Source organism: Equus caballus, chromosome 9 (assembly GCF_041296265.1).
Source record: "Equus caballus isolate H_3958 breed thoroughbred chromosome 9, TB-T2T, whole genome shotgun sequence".
In the NCBI taxonomy this organism is placed as follows: domain Eukaryota; kingdom Metazoa; phylum Chordata; class Mammalia; order Perissodactyla; family Equidae; genus Equus; species Equus caballus.
This window is the reverse complement of record NC_091692.1, coordinates 28,772,845-28,797,447: the sequence shown is the minus strand read 5'-3', so window position 1 is coordinate 28,797,447 and position 24,603 is coordinate 28,772,845. Positions and strand designations below refer to the sequence as shown.

The following is a 24,603-nucleotide window of genomic DNA, read 5'->3' as shown; positions in this document are numbered from 1 at the left end:
CTCTCTGCATTAATGCAGATGATCAATAGATGACAAGCTTTAAATCTGGGCAGACAATGTCATTATGCAGAATAGTACTCCATGAAAAAACTCATATTTGTTATTACTTAATTGAAGAATAAGATTTAGGCAGTTAACATTGACTGTTCATAAAAAGCAACCTTTGTAGCTGTTAAATACAATGGCCATTTAAGGAATTAAGTTGGTTCTACTAAATATCAAATGCCTACTCTGTTCAAAACACCATGTTAAATCATTTGAAGGCCACAGAAATAACTAAGACATTATCCTGAATTCCAGAGATTCATAATCTATTGAGGAAGACAAGCATAGACAATTCTAATAATGGTTGTTTGTAGCTAATATCATAATAAAGTTATGAGGAAAAACTAGGCAAAGAAAAACTAACTTTGATGTTTAATATCAGCATGTCATGAAGCTATGACCATAGAATTGATGAAGAAGGAGTAAATTGATATGGTGGATCTTTGACTGTAAACCCAAAACCTCCAACTCTTCTTGAAATTAAGACCTTCACTATTTAAACAAAATTTGCCTGCTGAATCTTATGAATGTAACTTTGCTGTACGTTTAGAAATTGTGCTGTTCAAATAGTCAGCAGATGTGCTGGGGATACTAACCTATGGCAGTTCCTCAAAATGTAACCTCCTCCACCTCGTATTAGAGATCCTAGAAAATAATCCAATTTTCTCCTCTGTGAAAATATGTGGGAGTCTTAAGGATACTTCGTAGTAGCTTCTGTTTCCAAAATTGGTCTATTCCTCAGACATTTGTTTCACCTTGGGATCACTTATCCACTTAGATCAGTCAAGATGACCTTTCATATCCTGTTCCTTGGGGTCCCTGCTGCTGATGCTCTTTTTCGTTCTTGAATATAGTAGATTGTATTTCCAAGTGTGATTGGAAAAATATCTCCTACTGTTAAATCAGAAACTATGAAGGATCTAAGTTTTACCCTATTTGCAAAAAACGTGAGAGCACTGAGTCAAAGACCAAGACCATTTATTTCTCACAGCAAATGCAGCAGCCAGAGCAACATCTTGTGTCAGTTTTCCAGCCACAATCCCACAGTATCATGAGATGAGGGCTTGATGGTACCAACATATGTGGTTGAGTGCATTAAAGGAGAGAAATTCCCAAATTAGGAGACTCTGATCCTATATAGGGTTGCTCATCCTTCCTTCCAGAGTTAGAGGAGAGACAGAATTTGTCTTTATTCCGGAATCTAGGTGAATCTTCTCTAGGGAAGAGAAGGAAAGGTCTTTGCCTTTACCCTCTGGGGCATCTCCAGAGAGAGAGAGAGAGAGCTCTAAGCTTTACTATGCTGGAATGTTTCTTCATGCAAATATTTTGTAAACACCTTCATTTAGAGGGACTGGACCATGCAGGAACACTACAGATGGAGGGACAACTGTCTTCGAATACTCATCCCACCAGTTAGTTATAAACTTGCCACTCCCACATCAAGAAGTGGAGTTGATTTCCTTACCCCTTGCTGGGTCAGCACTTTCTATGTGTTTTGATTGACAGAATGCAGATAAAGCAATGCTGTAACTTTCCAGATTTGCATCTTCTACCTTCACTTCTTGGATTAATCCTTCTTGGAAGCCAGCCCTCATGCTATGAGAAAGCCCAAATAGCCCTGCAGTGAGGTCCCCAGGGAAAGAACTAATGGCACTGACAGCCCCAGCTGGATTCCTGACCTGCAGCCAATACCAACTGCCAGGCATGTGGGTCCCTGTGTAGAGCAAACTAACTAGTAGATGATGAAAATAGAGAAACTTTTTACCCATTAGTGTTTCTAGCATCTTAATATGCTAGTCCTATAATATATAATGTAGAATGAGCAGTCCTAAAAAAAGGCAGGTGCAGGATAATATGAGTAATTTTCCTTGATGTAACTGACATTTTTGTAACAGGAGATCTTTTATGTGTGATAATTACTTGCAGCATTATTTCCTGGTGTTATGCTCAGTGTCCCATAAATTCACACTCATGAATCAGTTTTCACTTGCCTGGAAAGTGTTGTGATGAACAATACTGACCCGTGAACGTCTTTTCAGGAAAATATTTTAAGAACATGTCTCTGAGATATATTGGCTTATAACTTTCACTCCACAAAACAATGTTGTTTTTATCACCATGTACCAGTCTTTCTATTTAGTTATCAAACCGGTTGTGAATTTAGCTATTTCTGCACTCACACTGCACTCACTTCTCTGAGTGCTACTGAACCATTTTTTGGCAATCTGAACCTAAAAGCAGATACACAGCATGAGAATATCTTTGAAATACCAACCACAAGGAGCTTCGTTTTATGATCATAAATGCTTAGGTTTTTGTTTTTGTTTTTTAAAGATTGGCACCTAAGCTAACATCTGTTGTCAATCTTCCTTTTTTTTCTTCTTCTTCTCTCCAAAGCCCCCTGTACATAGTTGTATAGTCTAGTTGTAGGTCCTTCTGGTTGTGCTATGTGGGACACCACCTCAGCGTGGCTTGATGCGTGGTGCCATGTCCGTGCCCAGGATCCAAACCAGCAAAACCCTGGGCCACTGAAGTGGAGTGCGTGAACTTAACCACTTGGCCACAGAGCCAGCCCCAGGTCTTCGGTTTTAAAAATAATCCTGTACCAACATTGACAATGACTATCACAATCAAGTCTTCTTGTCTCCAGTGTGGGATCCTAGAACTAGAAGGAAGGACCAGACAACCAAAGCAATTCAGTTTTTAATACTACTTTTAAAACACTTAAACCATTGATGGCTACTTTGTGTCGAGACCACTTTCACGAACTTCTCATCCCCTGAAATTTCAAAAGATTTACCATAAAATATAGATGCACAGATTTCCCCACATATGGTAATCTTCTTTCAAGAAGAAAAATTTCATAATCTAAATTCAGATTTATTTCTTATATTCTTAAAAGGATTAAGCATGCATTTAAAAATGTACAATATATCATATCATGAGAAGTTTCTAATATGTCATTATTGTCCTCTGTATTGTCTCTAATGATCTATGTAAATAGTTGTACCAGGTTTTGTTTTTTGTGTTTGGAGTGTTTGTTTGGTGCTGTGTCAGATTAGAGCATATGGAAGAGGTGACTGAATTCTTCTGTGTGGAGGTTTTAAAATATATCCACAAATTACTTGACACTGACCACTTCAAAAGGTGGGGGCTAGTCCTCTCTCCTTGAGTATGGACTGGATTAGGTGATTTTCTTCTAACAGATAGAATATGGTGGAAGTGTCTGTATGTGACTTTTGGGACTAGATCATAAAAGACATGACAGGTTTCTCCTTGTACTCTCTCTTGGATCACTCACTCTGGGGGAAGCCAACCATCATGTCATATGGGCATTCAAGCAGCCCTATGGAGAGGCCAGCATGGCAAGGAACTGAAGCCTCTTACCGACAGTCATGTGAATGAGCCATCTTGTGAGAGGATCCTCCAGCCCCAGTCAAGACTTCAGATGATGACAGCCCCATCCAACAACTTGAGCGCAAACTCACAAGAGACCTTGACCCAGAGTCATCTAGATAAGTTGTTCCCAAATTCCTGACCTACAGAAATTGTAAGGTAGTAAATGTTTTAAGCTACTAAAGTTTTGGAGTAATATTTTACACAGCAATAGATCACTAATATGGTAGTTTAGACACTGTTCTGTAAGACAGCTACTCTTAGTACTTTCTCATTCTGGACTCTATGATGACTTCCATCTTACCTTCACACTAAGTTATGGCCAGGAATGGAAATGGCAGTGTCTCTCCTATCTGTAATCTGAATCCTCATCTTTTGTCTTATATGGCTGATTCAATTCTACATTCTGCATTGATGCAATGGGTAGTCCTGAATATTCAGTGTAATTCTTCTATACTGAAAACTATAAAACATTTTTTGTGTGTGTGTGTGAGGAAGATTGTCCCTGAGCTAACATCTGTGCCAATCTTCCTCTATTTTGTATGTGGGATGCTGGCACAGTGGGGCTTGATGAACAGTGTAAGGTCTGTGCCCAGGATCTGAACCTGTGGACACAGGACTGCCAAAGTGGATCATGCAGACTTAACTACCATGCAACCAGGCCAGCCTCTATAAAACATTTTTGAAAGAGATTAAAGAAGACCTGAATAAGTGGAAAAACATCCCCTGTTCATGGAATTGAAGACTTAGTATTGTTAATATGGTAGTACTCCTCAAAGTGATCTCTAGATTCAAATCAATCCTCATCAAAATCCCATAGCCTTTTCTGAAAAAATGGAAAAATTAATCCTAATTTTCATATGGAATTCAGGGGACCCCCAAATAGCCAAAACAATAGTGAAAAAGAAGAACCAAGTTGGAAGACTCACATTTCCTAATTTTACAAATTACTACAAAGCTACAGTAATCAAAATACTACAGTACTGCCATAAAGACAGACAAATAGTTCAATGGGATAGTGTTTTATATTTTTTTATGAGATAGTCAGTCAGGTTCAGCCACAGAGGAGACACAGGAGAGCCTTGGGAAAACAGCGTTCGTTATACTCACAGGTCCTAGACCCAGGAGGCACAGCACGCCATGAAGGACTACATGAAAAAACACTGGGGTGGTTAGGCAACAGAAGACGGGAGGGAGGGAGCACTTAGACTATGGCACTTATTGGAGTTTCCCTAGGAAAGACAAGTCAGGGCAGGGTGAACAGAATTGGCTACTTTCAGTAACTTCAGCAAGGTTGGGTCATAGTGGTGATCTCTAGTTTCCTGATACTTCACCCTGGGATGATTAAGGCAGAGGAATGTTGCCTCCTGGGATGCATGGGCCAGAAAGAGGAGGTATGGCTCTGGATCAGTTAGTTTGCATATCAAAAATATGCTGTAGGCAGGGCCTTTTGCTATCTCTAAGAGTTGGCTAGCCCAGGAGGAACAGTCTCTCTCCCAACCTAAAAGAAAGGTCTTTTAAGATGTCAAATCATCATAATATATAAAAAATTTTAAATATGTACAATGCAAATAGAATCAAGAGTCTAGAAATAAACCTGTATATATATGGTCAATTGATTTTTGATGAAGGTGGCAAGACCATTCAATTTGGAAAGTATAGTCTCTTCAACAAATGGTGCTGGGACAACTGGATATTCAAATGCAAAAGAATGAAACTGGACCCTTACTTCATACCATATACACAATTTAACTCAAAATGAACCAAAGACCTAAGTGTAAGAGCTAAAACTATAAAACTCTTAAAAAAACATAGTTGTAAATTTGCACATCCTTGAAATAGTCAGTGATTTCTTAGATATGACATCAAAAGCACAGGCAACAAAGAAAAACATAGATAAATTGGACATCATCAAATTAAAAACTTGTGCATCAAAGGATACTATTAAGAGATGACAGGGTAACCCACAAAATGGGAGAAAATATTTATAAATCATATATCTGATAAAGATCTAGAATCTCAATTACATAGAAAGCTCTTAAAAGTCCACAACAAAAAGAGAAACAACTCAATAAAAAAAATAGGCAGGGGTCGGCCCTGTGGCGAGTGGTTAAGTTCACGCGCTCTGCTGCAGGCAGCCCAGTGTTTCGTCGGTTCGGATCTTGGACACGGACATGGCACTGCTCGTCAGGCCACGCTGAAGCGGCGTCCCACGTGCCTCAACTAGAAGGACCCACAGCTAAGAGTGTACAACTGTGTACTGGGGAGCTTTGGGGAGAAAAAGGGAAAAAGATAAAATCTTAAAAAAAAATAGGCAAAGAACTTAAATAGACATTTATCCAAAGATGATATACAAATGGCCAACAAATACATGAAAAAGCATTCAATGTCATTAGTATTAGGAAAGTGCAAATCAAAACCACAATGAGGTACCACTTCATACCCACTAGTATGGCAATAATCAAAATAACAGAAAATAGCAAGTGTTGGTGATAATGTGGAGAATTGGAACCTTCATACGTTGCTGGTGGAAGTGTAAAATGATTCAGCTGCTTTGGAAAACGATTTGGCAGTTCATCAATAAGTTAAAGAGTTACCATGTGACCTAGAAATTACACTCCTAGGTACATATCCAAGAAAATCGAAAATAAAAGCTTGTGCATGGATGTCATAGCACTATTTACAATAGCCAAAAGATGGAAGCAACCCAAATTTCCATCAACTGATGAATGTATGAACAAATGTGATGTATTCATACAATGGAATATTATTGAGCCATAAAAAGGAATGAATAATGTGCTACAACATGGGTGGACCATGAAAACATTGTGCTAAGTGAAAGAAGACAGACACAAAAGATCAAACATTGTATGAGTTCATTTATCTGAAATATTCAGAATAGGCAAATTCATAGAGACAGAAATTAGAGTAGCCGGTGCTGGAGGGGAGAGGAGGAGGGAATGGAGATTGACTGCTTAATGGGTACAGATTTTCTTTTGGGATGATTACAATGTTCTGGAACTAGATAGTGGTACTGGTTGCACAATATGAGTGCACTACATAACACTGAATTGTACACTTTAAAGTGGTTAAAATGGTGAATTTTATGTTATATTATTTTACCATGCTTTTTAAAAATAGCAGTGAGCCATCGTACACCATACAACAGTGGGGATAAAATTCACATTTGTAATTCTTATGAATTTATATGTTTATTAAAAATTTTCTAACAGAAAGCCAGTAAAGTGTTTTGAGGAAGGAACAACTCTTTCCATTTCTCACGAAGGTATTATTTCATTTGGCAATCTGCTTGAATGGAGCTTATTACAAACAAACGAATGTGTATAACAGGAAGATATAAAATGGTAAGGTAAACCCTTCCTGCCAGGAATCCACAATTCACATCATGACTTGAACAAGTTTTATATAAAGGGCATTAGGGCTGGAGTAGGTTTTAGGGAGCACAGAGCTCTAGCACTTTGTCCTTTCCCTTTTCCCTACTAGAGTGGAAGTTAACGGCACTACTCGTGAAGTTTGGAGGTGTGTACCTGAAGAGAACATGTTGGGAGAAAGTTCTCTCTGTACCTCTCGCATTTCTGCATGATCTGGGTCTCCTGTGCAAAGCTATCTACAGCCATTTCAACAATGTCTGTATAAGAAGATGTTCCAAGATAAAGCGCATCCTCCCTCCCTGAAGACTTTCAAGGATAGTAGTGTCTCCTTCCTAGAAAACATTTGTTTCCTGATTAAGATAATAAAGATAGTATCTCCCTGTGGGCAAAGATTGGGCAGGTTTGCTAGCAGCCCCTAATAAGATTGGAGGTTTCCAAAACTTACAGTTCCTCGGCTATGACCCAGAGCCACTTTGTATGCAGCATTTATCTAGTCCCTCTCTACATAGGACTCAGGAGTCAGGGGAACCAATATGAACCTGCTGCTCCTGCTGTGCTGTGTCTAATAAACTGTCAAAATCCAGTTGGACCTGCTGTGTCCTTACTGTCTGAATTTGTGGAAGATGGCTAGCTGTTTTGTGTGTTACATTGGTGTCTTCTTCCAGGCTAGCTGTTTGTTGAATGGCAGGGAAAGAGAGTGGACCTGGAGACAGTAGATCATGGGGAAGGACTACAGGAAGGCAAGCAAAGCAGGAGGGTCCGAGATTGACTGGAGCCCCTAATTTCTATTGAATCTGAGGCCTGGATTCCTGAGTTTCCAGTGATCTTAGACCACGCACAGATAGAACATGTAAGTAGGTACCATCTGGCCACTGTAAATGACTGCCCAGTGCAAAAAGGCCTTGTCTTGATAGGATTCCCCAATATCAGGAGGCTGTTTATGGTATTACAAGAATGCTAATCTAGTGTGACACACACATGAGCCACTATTTTAATTTATGCATTGTTGGATGGAGAAATGACAATGACTAACAGAGGAGGGCTTGCAGTTTTGCCTCCATGGTGACTCACGTGAGCAGTGAATCACCTACTAACCTTACCTGGTGGACGAAGGTGAAAGAGACAGGAAAGCCAGAAGAGAGAAAGCAGGCCATGCCCCTGTTCCTTCCAAGTCGTAGTTTCTAGCAGCCGCACCTGAGCGGGGGCAGTGGGGAGCTTTGAAATTTCAGACAGTGACGGGATTTTAAAGTTACACCACAGCACCAAATATTTATCAGAGAAATAATATTTATTTTTTTAAAAAATTGACTTTAAATTATTTCATCATTCCACAAGAAATCCTTAAGGAAATTTTGTTAAAATTACGTTAAATCTATATATTAACTTGGAAGAAATTGATGTCTTCCAGTATTCAGGCTTTTCCTTTAGGAATTTGTCCTATATCTGTTCATTCATGACTTTATATATATCTATAAATGAATATAGGCATATAGATATAAAGTATATATTATTTAAAATTTTTCTCCCTTCACATAGGTAGTACATTGTCTTGTTAGTGTTATTCTGAGGCTTTTGGTTGCTATTGTAAATACACCCTTTTCCATTATAAATATGACATCTATATAGAAATATATAGAAATTTATAGTTCTTATGTAATTTATTCCATATTTATTAAGTGCCTACTATATGTCAGGCACTGGTCTAGATACGTATTTATCTGTAATCTTACCACTCTACTGCACTCTAATTTAAAGAGCTTTTTCAGGTTTTACAAATATAATAAATTTATCTACTACTTCCCAATAGTTACATCTGTTATTTTGATTTCAAACACCTTTCCGCTGGAAAATATCCTTAAGGAGGTGATATAGTGGGGGTATTCTCAATTTGTAATTAATTTTAATGGAATTTCTTTGTTGTGTATTAAGAGTTGTGTATTTGAAGAGGAGTTGATAAATAATATCACTTTCTTCTCCTCCTAAGCACAGAATCAATTAAGAAATGAGATACAAAACACAGAAAATGGAAATCAAAATCTTGGCTTTATTACTGATGGAGTCAAGTGGAGATTTGGGGGATATCTCAGCTTGCAAACTCTCCCCAGAATGAGACAAAATTACCTACCCAAGCATAGGCAGTGTTGGGCAATGCCAGGCTCCCTTATGGAGACTGTCCCTTACCAGTGACAGAGAGCACAGAGAAAAGACCTTCTGTAAAGGTGGCCCCACTGGGGCTAGGAAGAGCCTAAGTTGAAATACCTAGCTCCTTTCAAAGTCACCAGAGTTGCCCTCTATTCCCTGGTATGCAGTGAAAGGGAGCATGAGAGCTGGCATGGAGGAAGGTTCCCCCTTAATGTTATATATGATGTAGTTATTGATTTTTAAATATGTATCCTTTAGAGTGCTGAGAAGTAATCTATTTCTAATTTTACTATGAACTTTATTAAAAATGATTTAAAAGCTAAAAACTGTTAAGTGCTACTACGTTTCTGTTTGGCATCTACTGGATTCATAATACAATTTTTCATATTGGATTTAAAGTTAATTTATGTTGCTTAAATATTTCTTTTTTAGAAATTATAAATCCTTTTCACAGGAGAGATTCATTAAATGTACATACACACACATTTAAGTATTTAATGTGTGCCAGATGCTAGTCTAGATGCTGGAGATATTACAGCAATCAAAAAGGTAAAAATCGGTGTGCCTGCTTAGAGTTTACATTCCAATGAGGTTAGTCTTTCTATTTTGAGGGGAGAGGGGAAGTATTTTCAGCTTCTGATTTTATACTTTTTATGCCTCAGATTCATTGAGATATAATTGACATATAACATTGTGTAAGTTTAGGTATGCAATGCGATGATTTGATAAGCATATATATTACAAAATGATTATCACAATAAGGTTAGTTAACACATCCATGACTTCGTATAATTACAATTTTTTTTGTTGTGATAACGTTTAAGATCTAATCTTTTAGCAACTTTCAACTATATAATACAGTATTGTTAATAATTGTCACTATGCTGTATATTAGATCCTCAGAACTTATTCATCTTATACCTCGAAGTTTGTATACTTTGACCAGCATCTCCTCATTTCCCCTACCTCTCAGCCCTAGCAATCACCATTCTACTCTCTCTTTCTATGAGTTTGGCTCTTTTTTTGATTCCACATATAAATGAGATCATACAATATTCGACTTTCTCTGACTGACTTAACTTAGCATAAGGTCCTCAAAATCCATTCATGTTTTCACAAATGGCAGGATTTTCTTCTCTTTTGTGATTGAATAATATTAATATATGTCTCAATATCTATATATCTGTGTCTATACCTATATATCCCGTTTCTTGTCCATTCATCTGTCAATACACTTAGGTTGTTTCCATTTCCTGGCTGTTGTGAACAATGCTGCAATGAACATGGGAGTGCATATATTTCTTCAAGACAATGATTCATGTCCTTTGGATATATAGCCAGAAGTGGGACTGCTGGATCATATGGTAGTTCTATTTTTAATTTTTTGAGGAATCCCCATAGTGTTTGCCGTAGTGGCTGTACCGATTTGCTTTCCCACGAATAGTGCACCAGAGTTCTCTTTCCTCTGTATTCTTGCCAGCATTTGTTATCTCTTGTCTTTTTGATGATAGCTATTCTAACAGGTGTGAGGTAGTATCTCATTGAGGTTTTGACTAGCATTTTCCTGACGACTAGTGATGTTGAGCACCTTTTCATTAACTTGTCATTAGCCATTTGTATGTCTTTGGAAAAATATCTCTTCAAGTGCTCTGCCTATGTTTTAATCAGATTGTTTGTTTCTTTCCTATTATGAGTTGCTTTTATAATTTGGAAATAAACTACTCATTAGATATATGGTTTGCAAATATTTTCTGCCATTCGATAGGTTGACTTTTCATTTTGTTGGTTGGTTCCTTTGCTCTACAAGAGCTTTTTGTTTGATGTAGTCCCATTTGTTGATTTTTGCTTTTGTTGCGTGTGCTTTTGGTGTCATATCCAAATGATAATTGCCAAGACCGATGTAAAGGAGCTATGGTCCTAGTGTTCTTCAAGGAGTTTTATGGTTTCAGGTCTTATGTTTAAGTCCTTAATCCATTTCAAGTTACTTTTTGTGAGTAATGTAAGCTTGGGTTTCAGTTTTGTTTTTTGGCAGGTGGATATCCAGTTTCCCAGCACTGTTTACTGAAGAGTCTACCCTTTGCCCGTTGTGAAATATTAGTTGACTGTATATGCGTTGGTTTATTTCTTGGCTGTCTATTCTTTTCCATTGGTTTATGTGTCTGTTTTAATGCAAATACCATACTGTTTTGATTGCTATAGTTTTGTAGTGTAGTTTAAAATAAGGAACTGTGATGTTCTTTCTCAAGATTACTTTGTTCTTTGTTCTTTCTCAAGATTACTTTGGCTATTCAGGGTCTTTTGTGGTTCTATACAAATTTTAGGATTTTTTTCTATTTCTCTGAAAAATGTCAATGGAATTTTGATAGGGATTGTGTTGAATCTATTGATGGCTTTGGGTAGTATAGACATTTTAACAATGTTAACTCTTCCAATTCATGAACACAGGATATCTATTTATTTGTGTCTTTAATTACTTTCATCAAAGTCTTATAATTTTTGGTGTATAGTTCTTTCACTTTCTTGATTAAATTTATTCTTAACATTTTATTGTTTTTGATGCTATTATAAATGGGATTGTTTATTTCTTTTTCAGGCAGTTCACTGTTAGTGTATAGAAACTCAATTGATTTTTTTGTGTGTTGATTCTATATCTTTCAGCTTTACTGAATTTCTTTATTAGTTCTAACAACTTTTGATAGATACTTTAGGATTTTCTATATATAAGATCATATCATCTGCAAATAGAGACAGTGTTACTTTTTTCTTTTTAATTTGGATGCCTTTTATTTCTTTTTCTTGCCTAATAGCTCAGACGAGGACTTCCATTACTGTGTTGAATAGGAATGGTGATAGTGGACACCCTGTATTCTTCCTGATCTTAGAGGAAAGACTTTCAATCTTTCATCATTGAGGATGATGTTAACTGTGGGCTTGTCATATATGGCCTTTATTGTGTTAAGAAATGTTTCTTTTATTCCCACTTTGTTGAGAGTTTTTTTCATGAAAGGATTTTGAATTTTGTCAAGTGCTTTTTCTGCATCTATGGAAATAATCATATGATTTTTGTCTTTCATTCTATTAACATAATGTATCACATTTATTGATTTGTGTATTTTGAACCATCATTGAATCTCAGGAGTAAATCCCACTTCCTCATATGTATGATCCTCTTAATATGCCTTTGAATTTGGTTTAATAGTATTTTGTTGAGAATTTTTGCATCTGTATTCATGAGGGATACTATAGTGCCTGTAGTTTTCTATTCTTGCCATGTCTTTATCTGGCTTTGGTATTGGGGTAATGCTTGTCTAGTAAAATGAATTTAGGAGTGTTCCCTCCTCTTCAATTTTTTGGAAGAGTTTGAGAAGGATTAGTCATAAATTTTTTTTTAAATGTTTGGTAAATTTTACCTGTGAAGCCATCTGGTCCTGGGCTTTTCTTTTTTGAGAAGTTCTTGATTATTGATTCAATTTTCTTACTTGTTCTGTTGTTCCTAACTTGTTCAGATTGTCTGCTTCTTCATGATCCAGTCTTGGTAGGATGTATGTTTCTAGGACCTTATCCATTTCTTCTAGGTTTTTCAATTTATTGGTGTATAATTGTTCATAGTAGTCTTTTATGATCCTTTGTATATCTGTGGTTTCAATTGTAATGTCTCCTCCTTCATTTATAATTTTATTTGAGTCTTCTCTCTTGTTTCTTGGTTAGTCTAGCCAAAGATTTGTCAATTTTGTTTATCTTTTCAAAAAACCAACTCTTAGTTTTGTTGATCTTTTCTATTGTTTTATTCTCTATTTCATTTATTTCTCCTCTGATCTTTATCTCCTTCCTTCTGATAACTTTGGGCTCAGTTCTTGTTTTTCTAGTTTTTTGAGGTATAAAGTTAGGTTGTGTATTTGATATATTTCTTTTTTCTTAATTTAGGCATTTATCACTGTAAACTTTCCTCTTAGAACTGCTTTTGCTGCATCCCATAAGTTTTGATATGTTGTGTTTCCATTTTCATTTGTTTCAAGATATATTTTGATTTCCCTTTTGATTTCTTCTTTCACTTAGTTGTTAAGGAAGTGTTACTTAATTTTCACATATTTGTGAATTTTCCAGTTTCATTCCTGTGTTTGTTCTGGTTTCATTCCGTTTTGGTTGGAAAAGATACTTAGTACGATTTCAATTGTTTTAAATTTGCTAAAACTTCTTTTGTGACCTAATCTGTGATCTATCCTGGAGAATGTTCCATGTGCAGTTGAGAAAAATGTGTGTTCTGCTGCTGATGGCTGGAATGTTCTGTATGTGTCTGTTAAGTCCATTTGGTCTTAAATATAGTTCAAATCCAATATTTGATAATTGATTTTTATCCGGATGATCTGCCCATTGTTGAAAGTAGGGTATCAATGCCTCCTACTATTATTGTATTGTTGTCTATTTCTCCCTTCAAATGTCAGTATTTGCTTGATATATTTAGTTGCTCCGATATTGGGTGCACATATGTATATTTATAATTAAGTTCTTTTGATGAATTGACCCCTTAATCATTATATAATGAAATGTTTTTTTGGTAACATTTTTTGACTTCAGGTCCATTTTGTTTGATGTAAGTATGAATGGCCTTACTCCCTTTTGGTTTCCATTTGCATGGAATATCTTTTTCCATCTCTTCACTTTGAGCTTATGTGTGTCATTAAAGCTAAAGTGAGTCTCTTATAGGGAGCATATAGTTGGGTGGTGTTATTTATTCATTCAGACACTCTTGCCTTTTGATTGGAGAATGTAATCCATTTACATTTAAAGTAATTTTTGATACGTTAGGACTTACTAAGACCATCTTACTGTTTTGTAGTTTTTTGTTCCTTTCGTCCTCTTATTGTCTTACTTTGTTGTTAATTAATGATTTTTCATTTTTACTTATTTGATATTTGATATAACTCTTTCCCCTAATTGTAAAAAATTAATAATACTCATCATAAAATATTTCATAAATACATTTAAAGCATAAATATGAAAATTTAAATTGCCTGTAAATCTATTACCTAGTGATAAGCAGTGAATTTAGTTCATTTCCTTGTAGTTTTGCGTGTATATAAATATACACATATACAGCATTATGTGAAATATAACAAATATTATGAAATATTACATTTTATGTATATAGTTTTAAATACACAATAGACTAAGTGTATTCAACATAGAATTTTAATTTTGCTCTTAGTATTATTACATGAGTATTTTTTACATGTTATCGAATATTCTCAAAGGCATTAAAATAATATATACTCCACTGTATAAATTTGCCACATGGATATGACATTCTGTATTTTGATAAATATACTATTGTTCTGTTATCTCTGATGTTTCTATTATATCTCAGTATTTTCTTTCTTTTTTCTTTTTTGAGGAATATTAGCCCTGAGCTAACATCCATGCCCATCTTCCTCTACTTTATATGTGGGATGCCTGACACAACATGGCTTGACAAGTGGTGCGTAGGTCTGCACCTGGAATCTGAACCGGTGAACCCTGGGCCGCCGAAGTGGAATGTGTGAATTTAACTGCTGTGCCACTGGGACAGCCCCCTGGTTATTTTCTTAATAAAGATTGCTGAAAAATAGGATTACTAGGCTAAATATAAAGAAAATTTTAAGGCATCTTATACATATTGTCTTATCTCTTTCCAGAAGAGTTATATCAATTAACACTCTCATACATGGTGCCTGAGTGTCTTATATTTTTTCTTTTTCTAAGCTTATCTGCTTTATTTTTTACTTTTTATTGATGTATCATTGGTTTGTAACATTATACAAATTTCAGGTGTAGATCATTATATTTTGGTTTCTGTGTAGACTACATCATGTTCACCTCCCAAAAACTAATTATCATCCAATTCCATGCATATGTGCCCAGTCACCCCATTCACCCTCCTCCCTCCCCACTTCCCCTTTGGTAACTACCAATCTAATCTCTGTATCTATGTGTGTGTTTGTTGTTTTTATCTTCTGTTTATGAGTGAGATCATGCACTATTTGACTTTTCCCTCTGACTTATTTCTCTTAGCATAATACCCTCAAGGTTCATCCATGCTGTCACAAATGGCAAGATTTCATCTTTTTTATAGCTGAATAGTGTTCCATTGTGTATATGTACCACAACTTCATTTTCCATTCATCCTTTGATGGGCACTTAGGCTGTTTCCATGTCTTGTCTATTGTGAATAATGCTGCAGTGAACGTAGGGGTGCATATATCTTTATGCATTTGTGTTTTCATGTTCTTTGGATAAATACCCAGCAGTGGAATAGCTCTATCATATGATAGTTCTATTCTTAATTTTTTGTGGACTCACCATACTGTTTTCCATAATGGCTGCAGCAGTTTGCATTCCCAACAGCAGTATGTGAGAGATCCCTTTTCTCCACATCCTCTCCAACACTTGTTATTCCTTGTCTTTTTAATTATAGCCATTCTCTTGGATGTAAGGTGATATCTCATTGTAGTTTTCATTTGCGTCTCCCTAATAATTAGCAATGTTGAACATCTTTTCATGTGGCTGTTGGCCATCTGTATATTTTCTTTGGAAAAATATCTGTTGAAATCTTTTGCCCATTTTTTAGTTGTGTTGTTTTATTTTTGTTGTTGAGATGTATGAGTTCTTTGTATATTTTGGATATAAATCCCTTATTGGATATATTGTTTGCAAATATGTTCTCTAAGTTGTTAGGTTGTCTTTTCCTTTTGTTGATGGTTTCCTTTGCTGGAGAAGCTTTTTAGTTTGATGTAGTCCTATTTGTTTATTTTTTCTTTTGTTTCCCTTGCCTGTTCAGACACGGTATTTGAAAATATGCTGCTAAGACTGATGTCAAAGAGCACACTGCCTATGTTGTCTTCTAGAAGTTTTGTGATTTCGGGTCTTACATTCGAGTCTTTAATCCATTTTGAGTTAAGTTTTGTGTATGGTGTAAGATAATGGTCTACTTTCATTTTTTTGCGTGTGGCTATCCAGTTTTCCCAGCACTATTTATTGAATAGACTTTCTTGTCTCCATTATGTGTTCTTGGCTCCCTTGTTGAAAATTAACTCTCCATTGATGTATGGGTTTATTTCTGGGCTCTTGATTCTGTTCCATTGATCTATGTGTTTGTTTTTGTTCTGGTACCATGCTGTTTTGATTTCTATAGGTTAGTAGTATTTTGAAATGAGGGAGTACGATACTGTCAGCTTTTTTCTTTTTCCTGAGAATTGCTTTTGTTATTCAGAGTCTTTTGTTGTTCCATTCTGTGAAGAATGTCAGTAGAACTTTGATAGAGATTGCATTGAATCTAGATTGCTTTAGGAAATACGGACATTTTAACTATGTTAATTCTTCACTCCAAGAGAATGGGATATCTTACCCTTTCTTTGTGTGTTTTCTTCAATGTCTTTCAACAGTATTTTTTAGTTTTCAATGTACAGGTCTTTCACCTCTTCGGTTAAATTTATTCTTAGGTATTTTATTCTTTTTGTTGTAATTGTAAATGGGTTTGTATTCTTGAGTTCTTTTTCTGCTAGTTCATTGTTCGTGTATAGAAATGCAGCTGATTTTTGTATGCTGATTTTGCTTCATGCAACTTTACCATATTCATTTATTGTTTCTAATAGTTTTTGGTGGATTCTTTAGGGTTTCCAATATATAAAATCGTGTGATCTGCAAAAAGTGACAGTTTCACTTTTTCCTTTCCTATTTGGGTCCCTTTGTTTTCTTTTTCTTTCCTCATTGCTCTTGCTAGGACTTCCAGTGCTATGTTAAATAAGAGTGTGAAAGTGGGCATCCTTGTCTTCTTCCTGTTCTTAAAGGGATAGCTTTCAGATTTTCCCTGTCGAGTATGACATTGGCTGTGGGTTTGTCATATATGACCTTTATTATGTTGAGGTACTTTCCTTCAATACTCCTTTTATTGAGAGTTTTGATCATAAATGGATGCTGTATCTTGTCACATGCTTTCTCTGCCTCTCTGGAGATGATCACATGATTTTTATTCTTCATTTTGTTAAGGTGTTGTATCACATTGATTGATTTGTGGATAGTGAACCATCCCTGCATCCCTGGGGTAAATCCCACTTGATCATGTTCTATGATCTTTTTAATGTATTGTTGTATTCAACTTACTAGTACTTGGTCAAGGATTTTTGCATTGATGATCAGCAGTGATATTGGCCTGTAATTTTCTTTTTTTCTGTTGTCCTTGTGTGGTTTTGGTATCGGGGTAATATTTGCCTTGTAGAATGAGTTACAAAGCTTCCCCTCCTCTTCAATTTTATGGAAGAAATTTGAGAAGGACAGGTATTAAGTCTTTTTCAAATGTTTGGTAGAATTCAGGGAAGCCATCTGGCCTTGGACTTTAATTTTGGGGGAGGTTTTTGATTATTGTTTCAATCTCCTTACTGGTGATTGGTCTATTAAAGTTCTCTATTTCTTCTTTGTTCAGTTTTGGAAGCTTGTGTGATTCTAAGAATTTATCTGTTTCTTCTAGGTTATCCAATTTGTTGGCATATAGCTTTTCATAGTATTGTCTTATAATCTTTTATATTTGTGAGGTGTCCATTGTAATTTCTCTGCTTTTGTTTCTGATTTTCTTTGAGCCTTCTCTCTTTTTTTCTTGATGAGCCTAGCTACAGGTTTGTCAATTTTGTTTATGTTTTCAAAGAATGAGCTCTTAGTTTCATTGATGTTTTCTATTGACTTTTTAGTCTGCATATCATTTCCTCTCTGATTTTTATCATTTCCTTCCTTCTACTGATTTTGGGCTTTGTTTGTTCTTCTTTTTCCAGTTCCTTTAGGTGCACTGTTAGATTGTTTATTTGAGATTTTTCTTGTTTGTCGAGGTAGGCCTATATTGCTATAAAGTTCCCTCCTGGTACCACTTTGCTGTATCCTGTAAGTTTTGGCATGTCGTATTTTCATTTTCATTTGTCTCCAAGTATTTTTTAATTTCTCTTTTGATTTCTTTGTTGACCCAATAGTTGTCCAACAGCGTTCTGTTTAGTCTACACATATTTGTGGCTTTTCTAGTTTTCTTCTTGTAGTTGCTTTCCAGTTTCATACCATTGTGGTCAGAAAAGATGCTTGGTATTATTTCAATCTTCTTAAATTTATTGAGACATTTTGTGGCCTAATATGTGACCCATCCTCGAGAATGTTCTATATGCATTTAAAAAGAATGTATATTCTGTGGTTTTTGGATGGAATGTTCTATATGTATCTACTAAGTCCATCTGGTCCAATGTGTCATTGAAGGCCAATGTTTCCTTATTGATCTTCTGTTTGGATGATCTATCCATTTATGTAAGTGCAGTGTTAAAGTCCTCTGCTGTTGTTGTGTTACCGTCTATTTCTCCTTTTATGTTTGTTAATAATTGCTTTATGTATTTAGGTGCTCCTATGTTGGGTGCGTAAATATTTACAAGTATTATATCCTCTTGTTGGATTGTTCCCTTTATCATTTATGAAGTGCCCTTCTTTGTCCCTTGTTACAGTCATTGTTTTAAAGTTTATTTTGTCTGACATAAGTATTGCTGCCCCAGCTTTCTTTTCTTTTCCATTTGCATGGAGTATCTTTTTCCATCCCTTCACTTTCAGTTTGTGAGTGTCTTTAGGTCTGAAGTGTGTCTCTTGTATGCAGCCAATATATGGGTCTTGTTTTTTTTCATCCAGTTGGCCACCCTATGTATTTGACTGGAGCATTTAGCCCATTGACATTTAAAGTAGCTATTGCTAAGTATGTACTTAGTGCCTTTTTGCTACTTTTTTTCTGGGTGTTTTAGTAGTTCTTTTTTCCTTTTACTCTTCTCTTGTTCTCTTCCCTTGTGGTTCGATGGCTTTCTTTAGTATTAAGTTTTTGTTCCTTTCTCTTAATTTTTTGTGTATTTATTATAGATTTCTGATTGTGATTACAATGAGGTTCATATGTAGTCTGCTTAAATAGCAATCTATATTAAACTGATAGTCTCCTAAGTTTTACCTGCTGCTAAAAGCTCTACTCTTTTACTCCCCTCCTCTGACATTTTATGTTTTTGATATCATATTTACATTCTTTTTTGTATTTGTGCATCTGTTAACCTCTTAGTACTTTTGTTAACCTGTTAATACTTTTGTCTTTTCACCTTCACATTAGCTTTATAGGTTTTTGATCTGCTACCTTTACTGTATATTTGCCTTTACCTGGGATTTTATTTATGTATTTATTTTATAATTTTCTTCTTCTCATTTGTGCTCTTTTCCTTTCCACTTAAATAAGTCTGTTTAACATTTCTGGCAAGGCTGGTTTATTGGTGATAAACTCTTAGATTTTGCTTTTCTGGAAAACTCTTTCCATTTTGAATGATAACCTTGCCAAGTAGAGTATTCTTGGCTGTAGATTTTTTTCCTTTCAGCACCTTAAATATATTGCACCACTCCCTTCTAGCCTGTAGGGTTTCTGCTGAGAAGTCAGCTGATAGCCTTAAGGGTTTTCCTTTGTATATAACTTGTTGCCTTTCTCTTGCAGCTTTTAGGATTCTCTCTTTATCTTTAATTATTGACATTTTAGTTATAATGTGTCTTGGTGTGGGCCACTTTGAGTTCCTCTTTTTTGGTGTTCTCTGTGCTTCCTATACCTGGAAGTCTGTTTCTTTCCTTAAGTTAGGAAAGTTTCCAGCTATTATTTCTTCAGATAGATTCCCTGCTCCTTGGTCTCTCTCTTCTCCTTCTGGGCCACCTGTAATACACGTGTTAGTATGCTTGATGTTGTCCCAAAGGTCCCTTAGACTTTCCTTATTGTTTTTAATTCTTGTTTCTTTTATCTGTTCAGTTTGGGTGATTTCCTCTAGTCTTTTGTCCAGTTTGCCGATCCATTCTTCTGTATCATCTACTCTGCTATTGATTCCCTCTAGTTAATTTTTCATTTCTGTTATTGTATTCTTCAGTTCTTTGTTGAAGTTCTCACTGTGCTCATCTATTCTTCTCCTAAGATCACCAAGCATCCTTATGACTATTAGTTTGTATTCTTTATCAGGTAGGTTGTTTATCTCTGTTTCATTTAGTTCTTTTTCTGAGAATTTGTCTTGTTCCCTTATTTGGAACATATTTCTTTGTCTCCTCGTTTTGCATATTTCTCTGTGCTTATATCTATGTGTTAGGTAGGTCAGCTCTGTGTCCTGCTCTTGGAGAAGTGCCCTTAGGTAAGAGATGCCTTATGAGGCCCAGCAATTTCCTTCCCTCTCATCTCCATTTCCAAATGTTCCAGGAATGTCCCCTGTATGGGCTACATGTGTTCTTCTGTTGTGGCAGGGTTGCTTTTACTGCAGGTGCCTGGGGAGGCTAGGCTTTCTCCCAGGCCAGCCAGTTATAAGGCTCAACTGTGTGCAGCTGCTACAGTCCCTTCAGTCACTTTAGTGGGTGTGGGGAACCCCAGTGCATTTGGCTGCAAGGTATAATATCACATTCCTGCTGCAGTTTTGCTGTTAAGTGAGCAGGCCTCCAGCATGGCTTGTTGCTAGGCTCAGGGGCTCATGAGTACTATAGGTCTCTGGCCTTTGAGGCTGTTGTCAGTTCTCTCAGGAATGCAGCTGGGTGGGGCTGGCCTCAGGAGTGGCAGTACAAAATGTTTCAGGCTTTGGAAGGTAGGGACAATCTCCTGTGTGATTGTTTGAGAAGCACAAGTCAGTGCACCCATCAGTGCAGTCCTGCCTGCGTGTATTCCCCTCCCTGCTAAAGTGGACCCACTTACCTTGCTGAATAGGCCCCACACATTCCACCAACACAGGCCTGGCCCTCACACATGCCCTGACCCACAGAGGCAGACCCACTTGCCCCCGCTGCAAAGGTCCCACACACCCCACCTATGTGGGCCTACAAGTTGCCCAAGGGCTTGCTGTTGGGTGGGGTCAGTCCCTAGGGTGGGCTGCTTGCCCTAGCTAAGCTGGATTAAATCAGTGTGCTAGTGAGTGGTGCAGACCCCTGCACTAAGAGGCCAGGGTAAGAATTCCAATGGTGTCTGCCAGCATCTGTATCAGCACGTGTGTACTAGGTCACAATCATGGCTGCTATCAGTCTCAGTCGTTGGGGACATCAGCTCAACCACCTCCTGCCTCTCTGGGATGTGTTTAGAGTATATTAACTGAATCTCTTTCACCAAAGGACTGCACCTTTCTTTCTTGTGATTTTGTGTTGCTTTCTGAAACGAGTGAGTTTGTACTTGGGCCCTTTAAGTGCAGGCTTTTCTTTCTCTTATGTTCGTTACCTTTTCTAGGGCTATGCCCCATTGTTTTTAATAGCCAGCAACGCTGTATAAAGGCACTTATCTCAGTTGTGGTGAGTTCAAAAGCTGCTTATCATGGCAAAGCTCTCCTGCTCAGATCCCCCACTCCTCCAGGAAAAGCTTTGTACCTCAAGATTGTTCCCAGTTGTGAATTGCCTCAGGTGGAATGCAGCTTTTTCCTCCCCAGAAAGGTGTTTCTGCCTCTTCCACCTCAGTCAGTGCTGTAAATTGTTGTGGGGGTTGTTTTATCCAGTTTCTGGTTCTCTCTCAGGGGTAATTGTTTCAAGAGTAGTTGTAAATTTGTTCTGTCCATAGGAGGAGGTGAGTTCAGGGTCCCCCTACACTGCCATCTTTCCAGCAATTCTTCATTACACTTTTGTCATTCATTAAAGTAGAAGTAATAAAAAATACATACTTTAAACTTTATGTAAACCTCAAGTATATAAACCCATACTTATTCTCCAATTTTAAAATGTAAGGCTAAGGTCTTTTTCATGTATAAAACATAACAAGTTAAAGGACCATACAATCTGCATTGCCTGCTTTTATTTATGCCTCAGTTTTCCATCTGGTTGATATCCTTGTTTAATCTCAAATGTGTTCTGGTTGGACCGTAAATTATATGGTCACTGTACCTCTAATGCAACCTTGATAATTTCCAGTTCCAGTTTCACTTAAATAGGAAGTGGGAATTTAAGGAGAATTGTATCATATGAAATATAGCTTCTTGAATCTTCATAAGACAAATTTTTCTGAATTTTTTCATTGTTTCTTTATTAAAAACAATTTACATGATATGCCAAAGAGGGTAATGCCCCTTTCCATTCATGCTGCAAGTTAAAAACAAAAAAAAGTTCTTGTGCTGATTATTCTCTACTTCCCTTTGAATAACAAAAAATTTAGCCATTCCCAGAACCTGTCACCTCTTTGGATTGTCCTTGTTCTCCTTACCTATCTCCTTAAGTACTGATAAATTCCTCTCTTAGATCATTGTTAATAGTTGGTCTACACAGTTTTAAGCCCTATTTCTAGTGAGTATCTGATGGTGATTAGCTACAATTATTTTCTCTGATTCTCTGCTACTAAGTTCTAATAAAGGATTTGAAAAAAGTTCATTGTTTAAAGTGTGTAGCACTGACTATACACTGGTCACTTTGTCTTCTGCCCTGGTTCTTACCATATCCTAACTACACTTCTCTGAAATTAAGAGCCATTGGCTTTGCCCCTATATTTCATGTAAGTACTTGGAAGGACCTCCTTGGTTTTAGATTGAAAAAGGATGTGCATTAGATTGGATTTTGTCTTATTCAGCTCCCTTTACAGTGAACTTCAGTCTCTCAATTCTGAAAGACTGGGGAAAGGAGATGTAAAGGAAGAAGAGGACTCTGGATGCCTTGGAAATACACTTTCATTGTAGGGGTATGGCTGCTCACTTTTCTCTATGACCTCCTGTAACTCTCTCTGATTTGGTATATAGTGGGAAGACTAACACCTTTGCTAGTCTTCAGCAGATCTGGGCTCTTTCATGTTGTGAATTGCTGGATTTCTCAACTCAGAATCTAGCAATAGATCCAACATTAGTTTCAAGTGTTGTACTGCATGTGGTTGCAAAAGGGAGTTTCTAATCTGATGTTTTCCTCTAGAGACATGTTTTAAACACTTTACCCCGCCACTATAATCATATCTCCTATGTTAAAGGTGGTCTGCTAGTAGTGAACAGCTGTCTTCTGCATAAGTTAAACCTTAATTTTTCCATTGCTACTCTGTGTCCCCTACAAAAGGATTTGGGAGAGAAGAACTAGTGTATGTCTGAAGGCAACTTCTTTGATTCCTTCCTATGAGTGAGAGATAGCCATTCATGGATTTGAAGTAGTGTAAAAATACTTTGGCAGCTAAGTGGAAGCCAGATTTGAGGGTTATGTGGGAAGATTAGAGAAAGAGATACCAGTTAGGAGCCTCTCATAATCTGTCAATCAGAAGATGACGAGAACTTCAGTGGGAGTATTGATAGAGAAGATGATTTGAAGAATACCTAGGAAGTAAAATTGACAGGACTTGGTGGTTTATTGGTAAAGGTACATTAAGGGAAGGGGTTACCCTCAGTTTTCTGGTCTGGGTTATTAAGTTACTGATGGGGTCACCAATGGAGGTAGGAAATGCAGAAAAATTTAGAAGGACTAGATTTGGAAACTAAGAATATATGGAAAATTATCAGCTCTAGTTTGTCCATACTGAGTTTGAAGTGCCTGTGAGATATCCAGCTGTTTGTGTTTTTGTTTTTGTTTTGTGAGGAAGATTGGCCCTGAGCTAACACCTGTTGCCAATCTTCCTCTTTTTGCTTGAGGAAGATTGTCGCTGAGCTAACATCTGTGCCAGTCTTCCTCTATTTTATGTGGAGTGCCACTACCGCATGGCTTAATGAACAGTGCTGGGTCCACACTCAGGATCTGAACCTGCAGACCCTGGGCTGCCAAAGTGGAGGGCGTGAACCTAACCACTGTGCCACTGGGCTGGTCCCCAGGTTGTTTATGTTTAACAGTAAATTATATAGATGAGCTGATGTTGAGAGAGAGATGAGTGGTGAAGATATTGATTTGGGATTTCTCAATTTATAGATTCTTAAAATAAACTTTCCAGGGAGCCTGTGAAGAGCCTGTGAAGAAAGTTAATCACCTGAGGACAGAACCCTAGGAACCCTATGCATGAAGATGACAACAGAGAGTGAAGTAGGAAACTGAGAAGGAAGTTAGTGAAGTGGGAGATTGTAGCATTTTAAAAGGTGTCTGCAAGTTCAAATGTAGTAGAAAGGCAAAGTGAAATAAGGACTGAAATGCTTCTGTTGGATTTGGCCAATTAGAGTTTGTTTTGATGAAATTAGTGTGATTAAATGTTAGCATTAACCAGCAACTTTAAGATCATGTAGACTTGCCTCTAATTTTTAAAGATAAGGGTGTTTTAGAGATAAGAACATTTAGAATTTTTGTCTAGGTTACACTTGAGATTATTCCTTGCACATAGCAGGTGCTCAATAGACGGTGATTGAATGGATGATTGAACTCTTTACTGCAAAGCCAGAACTAGAAATCATATATCCAGATTATTTTGGGAGGAAAACTTGTCCTCTACCATCTTATGTTCCAATGATTGGAATCCTATAAATTAACTGACAGTAGACAGATTAATGGGAAAGATAAGGTTTATTTATATGTGCATGCTATACAAATATGTGGGAGTATTCAGTAATGAGTTATACAATGAATAATTAGAGGTACAGGTTTATATACCAACTTAACAAAAAACAGAGGGGAGAGAGGGAATTTTAGGGCTTCCATGGGAAAGCATAGAAGGTTCTATTGGGCTTCC

General features: G+C 36.8%; 1 protein-coding gene across 16 annotated transcripts in view; it reads left to right on the top strand.

Annotated features, from left to right (window-relative positions):
* RP1 (RP1 axonemal microtubule associated) overlaps positions 1-24,603 on the top strand; it is a 439,962-nt gene that overhangs the window by 237,094 nt on the left and 178,265 nt on the right. For 6 of the 16 annotated variants that reach the window (XM_070222218.1, XM_070222222.1, XM_070222214.1 and 3 more), the window contains one exon: positions 6,946-6,981. The exons of the other annotated variants lie outside the window; for them this stretch is intronic. In XM_070222218.1, coding sequence (XP_070078319.1) covers positions 6,946-6,981 — 36 coding nt within the window. The remainder of the gene's footprint in view (positions 1-6,945; positions 6,982-24,603) is intronic. 16 annotated transcript variants of the gene reach the window in all.